We start from the raw sequence: 13,126 nt of genomic DNA, 5'->3' as shown, positions 1-13,126 counted from the left end.
CTTGAATAGCTTGTTGTACGTCGTTCTGATAATAGTACGTTTGCAGCGTCTAATTTCTGTTTCGAATATGTACAGTTTTTATTTGACCATTCGAATCAAGAAAAACAAAAAAAATCTCTTTTTATCTCGACATTGTAATTGTGTTTTTCTCCATTCATGCATAATTATAAAATTATACGAAACGAATATTGACGTTTATTTCAATCGGACTCCCTATATCAAATCTCGTTTATCTCGGGGTATAATCATACTACCGGTCGACGGCGTAATTACCCGACATTATCTGAATGCTCAGAATTGTTCAGCAGCCATGTCGAGACGAGCAGAAGGCCAGCTCTTTGTGGGTCGTCTCAGCAAGAGCACTCGAGTACGAGATCTCGAGGACTTGTTTGAGCCTTATGGCAGATTGTTAAGATGTGATGTGAAATATGGTAATATGTAGTTTAAGTTTGCCCGAGTTTTAGAACACAGTAGTGACCCATTCTTGCGACAACAATATATGCCCAGAATTCGGTTTTCGATCACCCTCGACCCATCGACGGCAGTGACGTGTTTAATATCACAACGTGAAAAGAGCTAATTAACCTGGAGCAGCAGCTTGGCATGAATCATACTTCATTGATATTCTAACTAGATCAGTACTTGTATCGTAGATCTGTTGAATGGACGTGGTAAATGTCAACCGTGTGTTTATGACGTGCTTCTTTATCCCCAAAACTCAATGAATTTTGAGTTCCTAGAAGTTTTGGAGCAAGAATACATATAATAACTGAATTGATAACATTTCTGTGCATAATACCAAATGCTTTGTTTTCAATTTGCTTACGCTTTTGACTAACTAGCCAGGCATCATATGTATATGGTATCTCAGTGGGCTAGCACTATAAAACGTACAAGCAGCCGCACATACACATACACACGCATGCACGTCGTCATATGAGCGAAATTTTCTCAAGCACGACGTAAAACCCAATTTCCCCTCACCTCATATGTATATGAACTCTTATCACAGTGAATAATGAACAGGTCTTGAAACAAACTTAAGTTTTTACTCTAATTTTTACTGAATACTGAATTTTTATCTCAACAGCATTTTTGAAATAAAACAGCCCAAACAACTTAAGTAATCTATCCACCAAACTCAAATTGTCTACTATGATCGAGTTTAATATGGGTTTAAGTTCATTCGAGGAAATGATTTTCTCAAACTTGAGTAAAAGTTAAAACTCAGACTCAGTGACATGACACCTATGGTGGAGTTCATGAAGACATTTGGAAATTACATTAAACAGCATAGGAAAATAGAAGAACTACTGTATATAACCGTTGAATTTGAGGACCAAAAGAAGCAATCTGTAGAAGGAGGTCTGCTTATCTTAGGATCAGTGTCTCGGTAGATTGATGCTCATGCTGTCAGTCACTGGGTTGTCTGGTTCAGTCTTGATAATTCCACAGAACACCATATACAGCTTGAATATTTCCCAGTAGTGCTGAACAAGATACAAATGAGCCTAAAATTAAACTTGGGATCTATTGAGAAAGTACCACTGACCACCTTGTACTGAGCAGACCCTGATAATTTTCAGTGCTGGTAAAAGTGTTCATGTTTAACTCCATTTCAGGGGCGGTAGGGTAGCCCAGTGGTTATGGCGTTCGCTTGCCACGCTGCAGACCCAGGTTCGATTATCCAGATGGGTACAATGTGTGATGCCCATTTCTGGTGGTCCCTGCCGTGATATTGCTGGAATATTGCTAAAAGCGGCGTAAAACCCAACTTGCTCGCATGCTCACTTACTCATTTATCTGCATTTCAATCTTTGTTGATGCGATGAACCTTATTGCTGAACTTTATTTTTCAGGTGCTGAAATGGGTGAGAATTGCTGTATTTTGGTAGAACTGAACAAACTTAACTGAAAACATTTAGTTCATTAACTTGACTATTCCCAAAACATTTAAGAGCCCAACTCCACTGACATCCTGTGGAGATCCGGATTAGAACCGGTCATCAGCAATCTATGCTTGTGATACAAGGCAAATGATGGGATTGTTCAGGAAGGCTAGCTGTCATGGTTAAATTCATGTCATGGTATCCCAGTTATAGATGGAAGCCTATGAGGGAAATCACTGCATTGTCTGGTCAAGACTTGATTCTTTACAAGCTGTCTTCATATAGCTGGAATATTGCTGAGTGAGGTGTTAAACAAGAAAGAGTTTCGTCGTAAAATTACTTCATCACGTCTTGAAGTGTTTCAGATGTATGAAATGAACACAGGGGTGGAAATAACTTTAAAATTGCTAGTGTACTCCGGTACAGTGGCACATGTAATGTCACTTGCCCTGATAATGTTTCCTCTATACCAGCCGTGTTCTTGTTGATTTTGAAGTAAACGACATAATTAACATTGGAAAGTCAACTGGACGCCGGTACAGCATGATATACGAATTTGCTTGCCCGACAGAAAAAAAACACTGGACTCGGACGTCGGGCAATGGGTTATTTCCACCCCTGGAACATGGTACTGTTCATACAATATGTGGACTCCTGATCCAGGTTAGAATTGGTCTTCAGCAACCCATGCTTGTTGTAAGAGGCGACTGACGGTATTTCGTGGTCAGACATATGTCTTGAAATGCATGTTATTGTAACCCTGATCAAAGCTGATGAGGGCAGTCATGGTATTGTCTGGTCCAGATTCAGTCACACACCGTCATTACTTGAACCAGACTACATTGTCTACCTGACTATTTACAGTGAAGATCCGGGTTAGACTTGGCCTTCAGTAACCCATGCTTGTCGTAAGAGGCAACGAATGGGATCGGGTGGTCAGGTTCATTGACTTGGTTGACATTAATGACAGGTTATCGTATCCCAATTGCTTGGAACGATTCTCAGGTTGTTGATCTCTTGATTGTCTGGTCCAGATTCAATTATGTACAGACCGTCACCATATAGCTGGAATATTGCTGTGTGCGGCATTAACCAACCAGCCAACCATCCAACAGTCTGACCGATTTAGTCAACATATTGCTGACAGCAGCAAAACACAAAATTCACTTGCTAATTCATCTAACTTGATTTAAACCTATAGTCCGTTTGATTTCATTTTAGACCAATGAATTGCTTACTAACACAAAATGTAATAATTGCAACAAAACCAAATTTTGCACTGTCCCATGAAATCGTCAGATCAACTCTGATGATTTGTATCATAATTTTGGGCACCCGAATGAAAAGTTGTTAAACAAACGATCATTATTTTGCTTGCTGGTAGAACAGCCAGGTGTGTGAGTTGCACGTGTGAAATATCAATTTCACAACAGTGTTACACATGCTTGTTGATTACCTGGCTGTCCTACCAGCAAGTGGTCCCTTTTTGTAAGAAATAGAGAAAAGTGACAACAAAATAATGATAGTTTGTTAAAATTTGGTTTTGTTGCAATTATTAGATTTTGTGTTAGTGAGCAATTCATCGGTCTAAAATGAAATCAAACAGACTATGCATTGTGATATTTTGTGAATATCAATTCCTAAAGCTTCATTCCTCTTCACCACGATATACACCACTCAAAACAAGTTAGACAACAGTCAGAATTTGAAAAATTCAGAGAAAGTCTTGACATTTACTATAGTCATGCAAAATGTGGTGTTCTTAACTTCTTTTGAGCAGTGTAGTCATATCTTCATGATTAATTCCAATATGCATGCCTGTGTTTCAGCTTATGCTTTTATTGATTTTGAAGACCGTCGAGATGGAGAGGTAAATACAAACATCAGTCAGTTTGAAACTCTAATTTCCAAGAGAAGTTACTAAGTTTAATGATAATGAATCAGCAGGTCATGAATTTTGTAGTTTCATCATCAGTACGTAACAGTATATATTCCTCACTGGATTGACTATGACTGTAATAATAACGTTTAATTATTGTCTCCATTCTGGTCCATTTTAACTTTGTAACAGTAAAGAGAAAAGTGATCATGATATATCCAGACAGTTGTAATCAAATAGTTATGATCAGATAAGTTTTTCTCCTTGTATCTTGCTTTAAATGAACTCCGTTTTCGATCTGTTTCAAAGTAATGAATAATTCTGTGTATTTGAATAAATTTCCAAACTGATGTGATGACTCTAATATTGAATGCAATGTACTATATAGCTACCCACCAAGCCAGCTCCCCCTGATCCTGTCACGGCAAAGCATGACCTTTAGCAAGGCAGCAATGACCATGACCTTTAGCCAGGCTCCAATGACCTTGACCTTGAGCCAGGCCTTAGCCATAGTTCCCTGGGTACAACCCTTCCGCCAGAATCGTTCCTACCCCGATCATGTGACCAAAACTCTGACCATGAGACCTTGCCGTGGTTCTACACTTGCCGGCTACTCGCGCCAACATCTAGGCCTTGCCGCGCCCAGGCGGCTTGCCCTTGTTACCATGGTTACCAGTATGTGTATAAACAACAATTTGTATCTTCTTCTTACACTTTCCTGTTAGGTTAGCATTGTTTATGAAGGGTCTAGAGGCCAGGAAGCATGAATTGAGAAATGTCAACATTTAAGACGACAGTTTGCTTGATGAGACAGTGTATTACGTATGATGCTGGTGCTATTGAGTGGATAACTGATCGAGTGATAAGACAATTTGTTGTCATTGTTGAATATTATGTTGGAGTCCATAACATTTTTTCTCACTGGGTAATTCCTTTCATAATGGGCCTTACCTGTGTTAATGGGAGTTGCAGGGTTTAATGTTGTTACACAACACCAGGGCTTGTGGCACTAGGGAAATTGAGACTGTCAAAGGCTGATCTTGTTAGAAATATTAGAGCCCAATTGTCAGGGAGATAACCAGCACTACAAAATACGTTGTGTCATTCAGCCAATTCCATAATGCAGATTTTTGGGGAAACATTTTAAATCATATATATATATATTTTGCAAGATGTCACAAAAAACAAATTAGATTATCCTTGGTGTCTGACAATCAAACACAACAGTGTCGTACTGCTTCAATCTTGATTCTTTGGAGATGAAACTGAGCACAAAAACACATTTTTGTTTGATATCAAGTAAAAATTGATTATGCATTTTCACAGTATATCTGTAGTCCTGTACACGATGAAACGGTCATCTTCCTGGCCCCATACCTGATGTATACTCGCCATTCGTTATCATGTTGATGTTGACTGTTACTGTACTTTCATTCTTTTCTCACTTGTTTTCAATGTTCTGTGTTTGTGTATTGTTGTTTTTTCCAATCAGTTTGTCTGATATGAAGACCAGCTATTTGGTTAATCGTTACCTATTGCTATCCTCAGGTATTTTCGTGGGTGTGTGGGTTAGCAACTGCTTTGTTAGATTGTGTAGTGTAATTTTCCCTTGTTATGGTACAGTGTTACTCTCCGGCCACAATAACTTAATCATTAGATTTTCAGCCAGATGTTGTAGACATGTACTGTGTTCCAAATCTTTAATAAATGAACTGTTTAGGCAACTGGTGACATAGCTTGAATACATGACATGTTTTGAGTGATAACAATATTTAATTTTTCATACGATGTTTCAGAACTAATTCTTCCTCCTTCATCAGGTGAATGATGAAGGAGCAAGTATTACCTCTGCAACGTCGTATAAAGAATTAGAATTTATCCATAAAAACGTATCATGTTTTCATGTTTGTTCAACTTCTAAATACCTTATAAGAACTTAGCTGTTGGTGGATGTGCTTCATCTAAGCATAAACCTGTGAATTGCTGGTATATGTTTTGATAAATCATGCATGTTGTAAGAGGCAACAAACAGAATCAAGGTAGTCAGCCAGACTCAGGTTGATACATATCAGTGTATCCAGCTGACCGGTGTTCATGATGTCAATCACTGGATTGCCTGTCCATATGTGAAAATTTTCAGACCTGAAATATTGCTGATTCTGGCATTAAACAACAAAGACACTGATTCATTATGTTTTTCATCAAAATAAGAAGGGTCCCTTTCCTTCACCTGTATATACCCAAAATGTTGTTTTGGTTTTGTTTGTTTGTTGCTGTTGTTTTTGTTTGGGGGGGGTTTTTCTTGTATTTCTTTTATGCGAGATGTGTTTGGTTGTAAGTTTAAAGGGTGAAATACTAATGATTAATTTATGATGGCCTTGTGTTTCATTATGCTTTCACAGCCAGACATGAGTTACTTTTTGTTTCAACACTGAAATGTAGAATGATTTAGTTTTTTGTAGAGCCAAATGCTTGTGGATTATTTCATGAAATAACTTTGACTATTAATATGCTTTCATGTATGCATGAGATGTATTTAAGCTTAAAAACTTCAAAAGTATGAAGTGCTTTGATCACATATCTGAAACTGATGTTTATGCTGACATCGTTCCTTTATTATGTCTCTGTTGGAGAGATTGAATTATTTTTCAAGAGCAGACGTGAAAAAAAAGCAGACGTGTGTTTTATTGCAAACATTTACAAGTTAACCAATTCTGTTCATCCTAAGTCTGTTGAATATGACAACAGTATTAACCTAGTTTGAGATATGTGATTTTAGGCTAGAGATTATTCTACATCTGTCAACATTTCAACTTGTATTTGGATAATTTTCAAACTGGAACCTTTAAGAACAATCTGTTACAGTAAGATATGATTTAAAGAAAGGTTGACAGGTTGTAGCAATGCCTCTACAGTACGTGAGGGAAATAGTTGCAGAAACGACTTAAAGGTAGTGGAGATAGAGAGATAGGCAAGGGGATGTGTCGACTCAAATCAGGCATGTTATTTGTATGCTGTTTGTGACCCTGTTGTGGCTTGATGGGACAAGGACAGTGCCTCACACATGTTCACCAATTTCAGGATGCTGTCAAGTATGAGAATGGGCGTGAACTGTGTGGCTCAAGCATTATAGTGGAGTGGGCTAAAGGCAACCCAAGGCGACCTTTGGTAAGACAGCCATTCAACCGGGAGGTAGAGAAGCCGGTCCGTAGGGCGGATAATGTAAGAATAGATCGGTCCACACCTCTTACATTTCTCTATCCTCTTTGTTGCTGGATTGTACTAGACAACAGCTTTGATCTTCCAATGTTTTGATACAGTTTGTAATATCCATTCATTGTTATTATGTTGGAGATGGTTTGACAGTGGTTAAAGGTGTCAGACTTGGCTGTGGCGAGTTGTGTCCCTTGGGATCTGAGAATCATGGGTTTGTCCCCATATCAACCCATAGCTGTGAATAGCTGCAACATTGCTCAACATTAAGCAATATTCATTCACTGGCTGTGTTGACCCAGCAGGATTCCTGGTTACAATTTGTCCCAAGCATGTTCATTGGAAGAGGTGACTTAATGGATGCTCAAACTCCATTATCTTCTTGTTGGCGTGTCCATGTACCCCAAGGTCACGGACCATGCTGATAATATCAGTCACTCGATTGTCTGGTCCAGAATTAATTATTCCTTTGCCGTTGGCATATGTGTTAAACAACAAACACACTCCACATGAAAACTTGTATCGTGCATGTCCTGGTGGTCTTGTGCATAGAGATTAGGTCACAATTCAGTTAGTTAAGCAATGTTGGTCACAGAGAATTCTTGGATAGGTGACCATGTTTGGCATCTTGACTCCCGAGAGTTTTCAGGACTTCAGTCCTGCTCCACAACAAACCACATGTGACACAATTGTGGTGTCACGTTCGGCAAGTGAGTTTGTTTAAAATTGCCTCTGCTCACCAAACAGAAAATGGGTACCCGGTGGTATAAGTTATGTGACTATTAACCTTCTAGCGCCTCACAGGCAGCTTGGGTTAATCTGGGCTAATAATGTCCATTATGCTGTATGTGTTTAGAATATGCCTGTGTGCCCGTGCAGCCTGGAGTTTAAGCTATGTAAGTGGCCTTATTATGTCTTTGGAAACTCGCCGTGATATGTTTGACATGCTAAAAATGGCTCCATTTAATCAGATTAGTTTTAAATGATGGCTCGAAAGTGATGTTTTAAATCTGAAAGTTGGCATCTCTTTATCAATACATCAGTGAACATCCGGGATAGAATTGATCTTCAGTAACCCAGGCTTATCACAAGAGGCGACTAACAGGATCGGGTGGTCAGGCTCTCTGACTTGGTTGACACATGTCATCGTATCTCAATTGTGTAGATTGATGCTCATGATGTTGATCACTGGATTGTCTGGTTCAGACTCAATTATTTACAGACCGCCGCCATACAGCTGGAATATTGCTGAGTGCAGCGTGAAACTAAACTCACTCACTTACTCTATCACTACAGTAGTTGTATGCAGCTATATTTCTGAGCTGTTGTGGGTGTTTAGTTAGCATGTGTCAGTTCAGCACATCCTCAGTTGTGTACAACTGCATATAGGTGAGCTACTGTACTCTGGTACTCAGGATTAACATACTATCTTCCTGCCAACTCTTTCTGTTTTTTTACATTAAAATCTGTAAACTGACTTGAAACCAAATACGTGTTTTACATTCCCTTATTTTTAAAATGAGAACGTTATTCCTTGCCAGGGATATGATGAGTGCTACCGCTGCCACCGTCCAGGACACTGGGCCCGAGATTGTCCTGATGACCGGTCCTTCGGACCACGGAGGGTCGACCAGGAGGTCAAGGTAACTCCAGACAGCAGTCGATACAGGTCACCATCACCAAGGAGGAGAAGGGGGAGGTAACTCCAGACATAGTTTATGTAATACATGTAATAAATGCCACTGGAATGTGTTAAATTTAGAATGATTATTTTTCCTTATCCTGATTCATGCTTAATTGCTTGTCTTCTTCCTCCTGCAAACATAGTGGAACACTTGTATCTCCTTATTGAAGCTCCCTTCAATAAAGCGTATGTAAAATCACTAATCACTACTCACCAAGAGTTGTCCCTCCTTCCGTTTTGGCGGGAACTGGCGCCACTGTTCCCCCACATGCTTCACTCTCTCCTCCTTCGCCCAGTGAGCAGGTTGTGAGAGCGCCTGTGTCTCCTTACGGCACTATATCCTTTGATTATTTAGTTAGTTACCTCTATAAGTTCTTTATAGAGGTTTAGCTAGTATCCTTCATCAGTATGATTTGATATTTATTCGTATTTACCACTGTTTATTCACGGTGTATTCCGTGTTTGTTCAGTAGTTTACGTTCATGAAAATCTGTTCCGTATGTAAGTTACGTTTCTCTGCTGCTGACCCGCACCTAATATGCCCTAGCTGCACGGTTCCGGCTCACGCTGCAATTATTGCAAGCATTTATCAACTTGGCATTTAATAAATATCTTCTTTGCGTCCTGAGACATGCCGCAGATAGGTCACGAAGGATTGATCCAATCATGGATAATTCAGCTGAGTCCCTCACCAGTCAACTGCTGTCGGACGACCCCCTACCGTCTGGTGTTCCGCTGGAGTTTCCCTCGGAGGAGAGGCTTGGGACGAAGTCCGCCACCTCCAAGAAGAGACCTGCATCTCCAGACATCCTGTCGTCGCAGTCCAAGACTCGGAGGTCGTCAACCACCACCCAGCGCAGACCTCGCACCCCCAGTGCAGCGTCCACCACCAAGGGGAAGTCAGCGCAGACTACTAGATCTTTCTCAGCCGAGATTGTTCCCGTCGCAGAACAGGGCCTGTATGATGATCAGCCGATCATCATCCCAGAGGTTCATCACAAGAAACGACCGGTGTCAGCTACGGTGACTTCAGCGCAGATCCATTCTCAACCCGAAGTATCAACGCTGACAACAGATGATCATCCCGTGGGCCCCGTCGCCATCAATGCAGAAAGGGCAGCGCTTTTTCCGTCGGTTTCTACAAGCAATTAAGCATGAGTCAGGATAAGGAAAAATATGTAATTTTCTAATTATAATTGATATTTTATACTTATCCTGACTCATGAGGTAAGCCCTCCCAACCTCCCCACAAGACACTTTGGATTTCCCTGCAAATTCAAGTGTCGGGCTCATATTCAGGAGAGAGTGAAGCATGTGGGGGAACAGTGGCGCCAGTTCCCGCCAAAACGGAAGGAGGGACAAATCTTGGTGAGTAGTGATTAGTGATTTTACATACGCTTTATTGAAGGGAGCTTCAATAAGGAGATACAAGTGTTCCACTGTGTTCTCAAGAGGAAGAAGACAAGCAATTAAACATGAGTCAGGATAAGTATAAAATATCAATTTTATTCAGAAAATTACATTTTTCTAGTTTTGTTTTACTGAAGGATTAATGTTGGAATCTCATATTAAATATTTTTTGGTTATTTTATTAAAAAAAATCAATTGAAAAGCTTGAAAACAATTAAAATTAAAGGGCTGCTGGTTAAGAAAAAGCAAATTCTCCAATTTCATATCTGCTAGTTAAATTTTATTGAATTTCTCTATGATAGCGGAATCACAAAATTCATGTGTGATAGGATTCATCTGTGACACGATTGAGCTGGTGCGTTTTTGTGTTGGTATGCCATTGGGATGAGGCCCAAATATCCTCTTTGTGTAGAATATGCTGTGGTTGATAGTTTGTTTTTTTATACCAGTAGTGGTATGGCTGGAGTCTGAGTTGCTAGGACTCTGTTGTGTCACTTATCAGTGTTATGATACTACTAGTAGATCTAAGAACCCCCTTTTAAGAGATTAGTTTTCCACCACCCATGATTGTCAGTGACTCAGTGTTGTGTTAGTGAGATCTGAGTATTCAAACTTTCAGAGGGTGAACTGACTCCAGTTTTTCTCCTTCCAGCTACCGATCCAGATCTAGATCCCGATCTCGAAGAAGTCGGAGTCGAGACAGGAGGAAGAGGAGTCGAAGTCGCGAGCGGCCGCGTGACAGGCATGAGTAGCGAAGTTAAGCCACAGCAGCAGAAGCAGAAGTCGTAGCAGGGACAAGAGGAGAGCATCACGGAGTCGTTCTCGAAGCAGGTGAGGAATCTTCCTTTCTGTGTGTTCATCACAAGGACACTCTGTATCATACATGTGCAGTGGGGTAGGCCTAGTGGTTAAAGCGTTAAACCCGTCATGCCGAAGACCGGGTTGATTCCCCACATGGGCACATGTGTGATGCCTAAGTCGCCCCGGTTCGATATTGCCCACATGGGCACAACTCTGTGATGCCTAGGCTTCTGAGTTAGAATGTGTCCCCGCCATGATATTGCTGGAAAATTGCTGAATGGGTACGGGTGGAAAACTAAACTCACTCACTCTGTATCATACATCATGAGGCTTCTGAGTTAGAATGTGTCTCATGACATATACCTAACCTGCTGGTTTTGTAAGAGGCATCTTATAACAGCAGAGTTGTTCTGCTTTTTCTTTATGACATTGCTTGATGCCCTAGAGGGAAATCAAGTTTCCTCAGTTGTGGCGGGCTTTTCAATATATACTGAACAGCAAAAGAAACGCATAAGATTCGAGAAAAATGAAAGCTCATGAAGGTAAGCGTTCATGTTTATGGAGCGTTCATGGTAAAGTGACGTAATGATCACAGATGAGATGATGTCATGCAATTTGGCGTCCATATGAACCATTAGCACAAACACACCAACAGTGCAGCAAAACCATAATTTTAGCGTGCATCGACAGTTCTTGATGAAAAGCATGCATTTCACTCTGAGGTATCCTTTCTAAAGGTTTGAGTCAAAACACAGTTCAGTATTGACGCTGGGTGGTGTGTATCGCCACACACAAGCGATGCCTAGACTAAGGACTGAGCAGAGGGAATGGCCATTGGAAAGCTGCACGGAGGTAGCTTTGAAAACGCGCTGTAGCTAGACAATTGGGCTGTCATCTTTCCACCATTACACGACTTGCTCCAACGTCATCAGCAAAACCGGGGTTGCTGCTGATCATCCCCGTATTGGACGGCAACAGTGACAACTCATGTGCAAGATATGTTCATCCGGGTCACTCATCTAAGGAACCGAACTCAAGCAGCAACAGTAACAGCATCCTTAGTTCTTGGGTCAAGGGAGCAGTGCCAAAGCGATTCAATTAGGTGTCGTCTTGGGGCTGCTAGAATCTACTTCCAAAAGCCATATGTGAAGCCAATTTTTGCACATCAACGCCAGTGACATTTGCAGCCCTCACACAGCAAGGGTGTCAATGGATTGTCTGGCTCAGAACAACATTTACGTTTTTCCATGGTCATCTCTTTCCCCGGAAATGGCTCCCATTGAGCATTCTGGGACAAAATTGGACGGAGGATTGCTGCAGGTAGAAAGCCACTCACACTTGCCAATTGGAATAGAGATTGGTTTTGAGTAGGAACCAATTGCCTCATGCATTCTTTAAGACTCTAGTGAACTCAACGTTGCACGGCCTGTGTGCAAGCTCAAGGTGGCTATATGCCAGACTTGCGTTTCTTTTGCTGTTAAGTATATATTTAATGTATAACCTTATGATGTTCAGGTATCAGGAAAGATACCAAGTTAAAACATTGTGCTTGTATTGGTGTACGATGTAAAGCAGTGAAATCATTTGTTTGTAATGCATAACAAATTTTCCGAAGACTTTAAAAGCGGCCTACACCGGCAAATGTTGTCAAACTTCGAGTTTGAGAGTGTGAACATTCAAACAACTTGCCACCAACACCAATTTCAGAGTTGTCAAACTGTTGAGAAGTAGGATCGGTCTCTATTCTCACCAACTTTTCCATCAAACTTCGGTGTTGTCAAACTCGAAAGTGTGAAGTGTTGTCAAACTCGTGTTGTTTAGAAACAACCAATCACAGTGAATGAAATTGTCACGTGACCGCACCGATAGAAACATGGTGCTCAAATGACACGAAAGTTTCACAACATGTGTTTGACGTGTGAAAGCATAACTTAGACAACTTTTGAAATTTCAACAAATTGTCAAATTTTAGTTTGGCGTGTGAAGGCGGCTTAACAGTGTCTGTTTTTAAACCACATCCATATTTGTTTTCTATTTTACACCACTGGATAGGAAATGTAATATTCTACACCTCAATGTAATTATTACAGCCGTATGTAGATCCAGTATCTTTGTAAAGATGTTTGTTAAAAACACCCTTAGCATCCAGGGGTTGATGGTGGCGTCACGTTCAGCATTAAGTAGTCTTGGGTTGGGAAGCAGCATAGATTGTCAGGAAGGTGTTGTCTTGTGTGTATCTGTCATTTTGGC

The 13,126-nt window shown here is 40.6% G+C and overlaps 1 protein-coding gene across 1 annotated transcript; it reads left to right on the top strand.

Moving 5' to 3' along the window:
* The first annotated feature begins 274 nt into the window (after positions 1-274).
* LOC124270346 (serine/arginine-rich splicing factor 7-like) lies at positions 275-10,910 on the top strand. The gene is given in 7 exon segments (XM_046705395.1): positions 275-431; positions 1,860-1,871; positions 3,719-3,759; positions 6,850-6,990; positions 8,523-8,680; positions 10,728-10,833; positions 10,836-10,910. Coding segments are annotated over 7 exon segments (654 nt in total). The 5' UTR covers positions 275-310.
* Positions 10,911-13,126: the final 2,216 nt, after the last annotated feature.

The sequence above is a fragment of the Haliotis rubra genome, unplaced genomic scaffold, assembly GCF_003918875.1.
Source record: "Haliotis rubra isolate DU_JTF1 unplaced genomic scaffold, ASM391887v1 Scf151, whole genome shotgun sequence".
NCBI lineage: Eukaryota > Metazoa > Mollusca > Gastropoda > Lepetellida > Haliotidae > Haliotis > Haliotis rubra.
The sequence above is the reverse complement of the archived record's forward strand: the minus strand, read 5'-3'. Positions and strand labels throughout refer to the sequence as shown.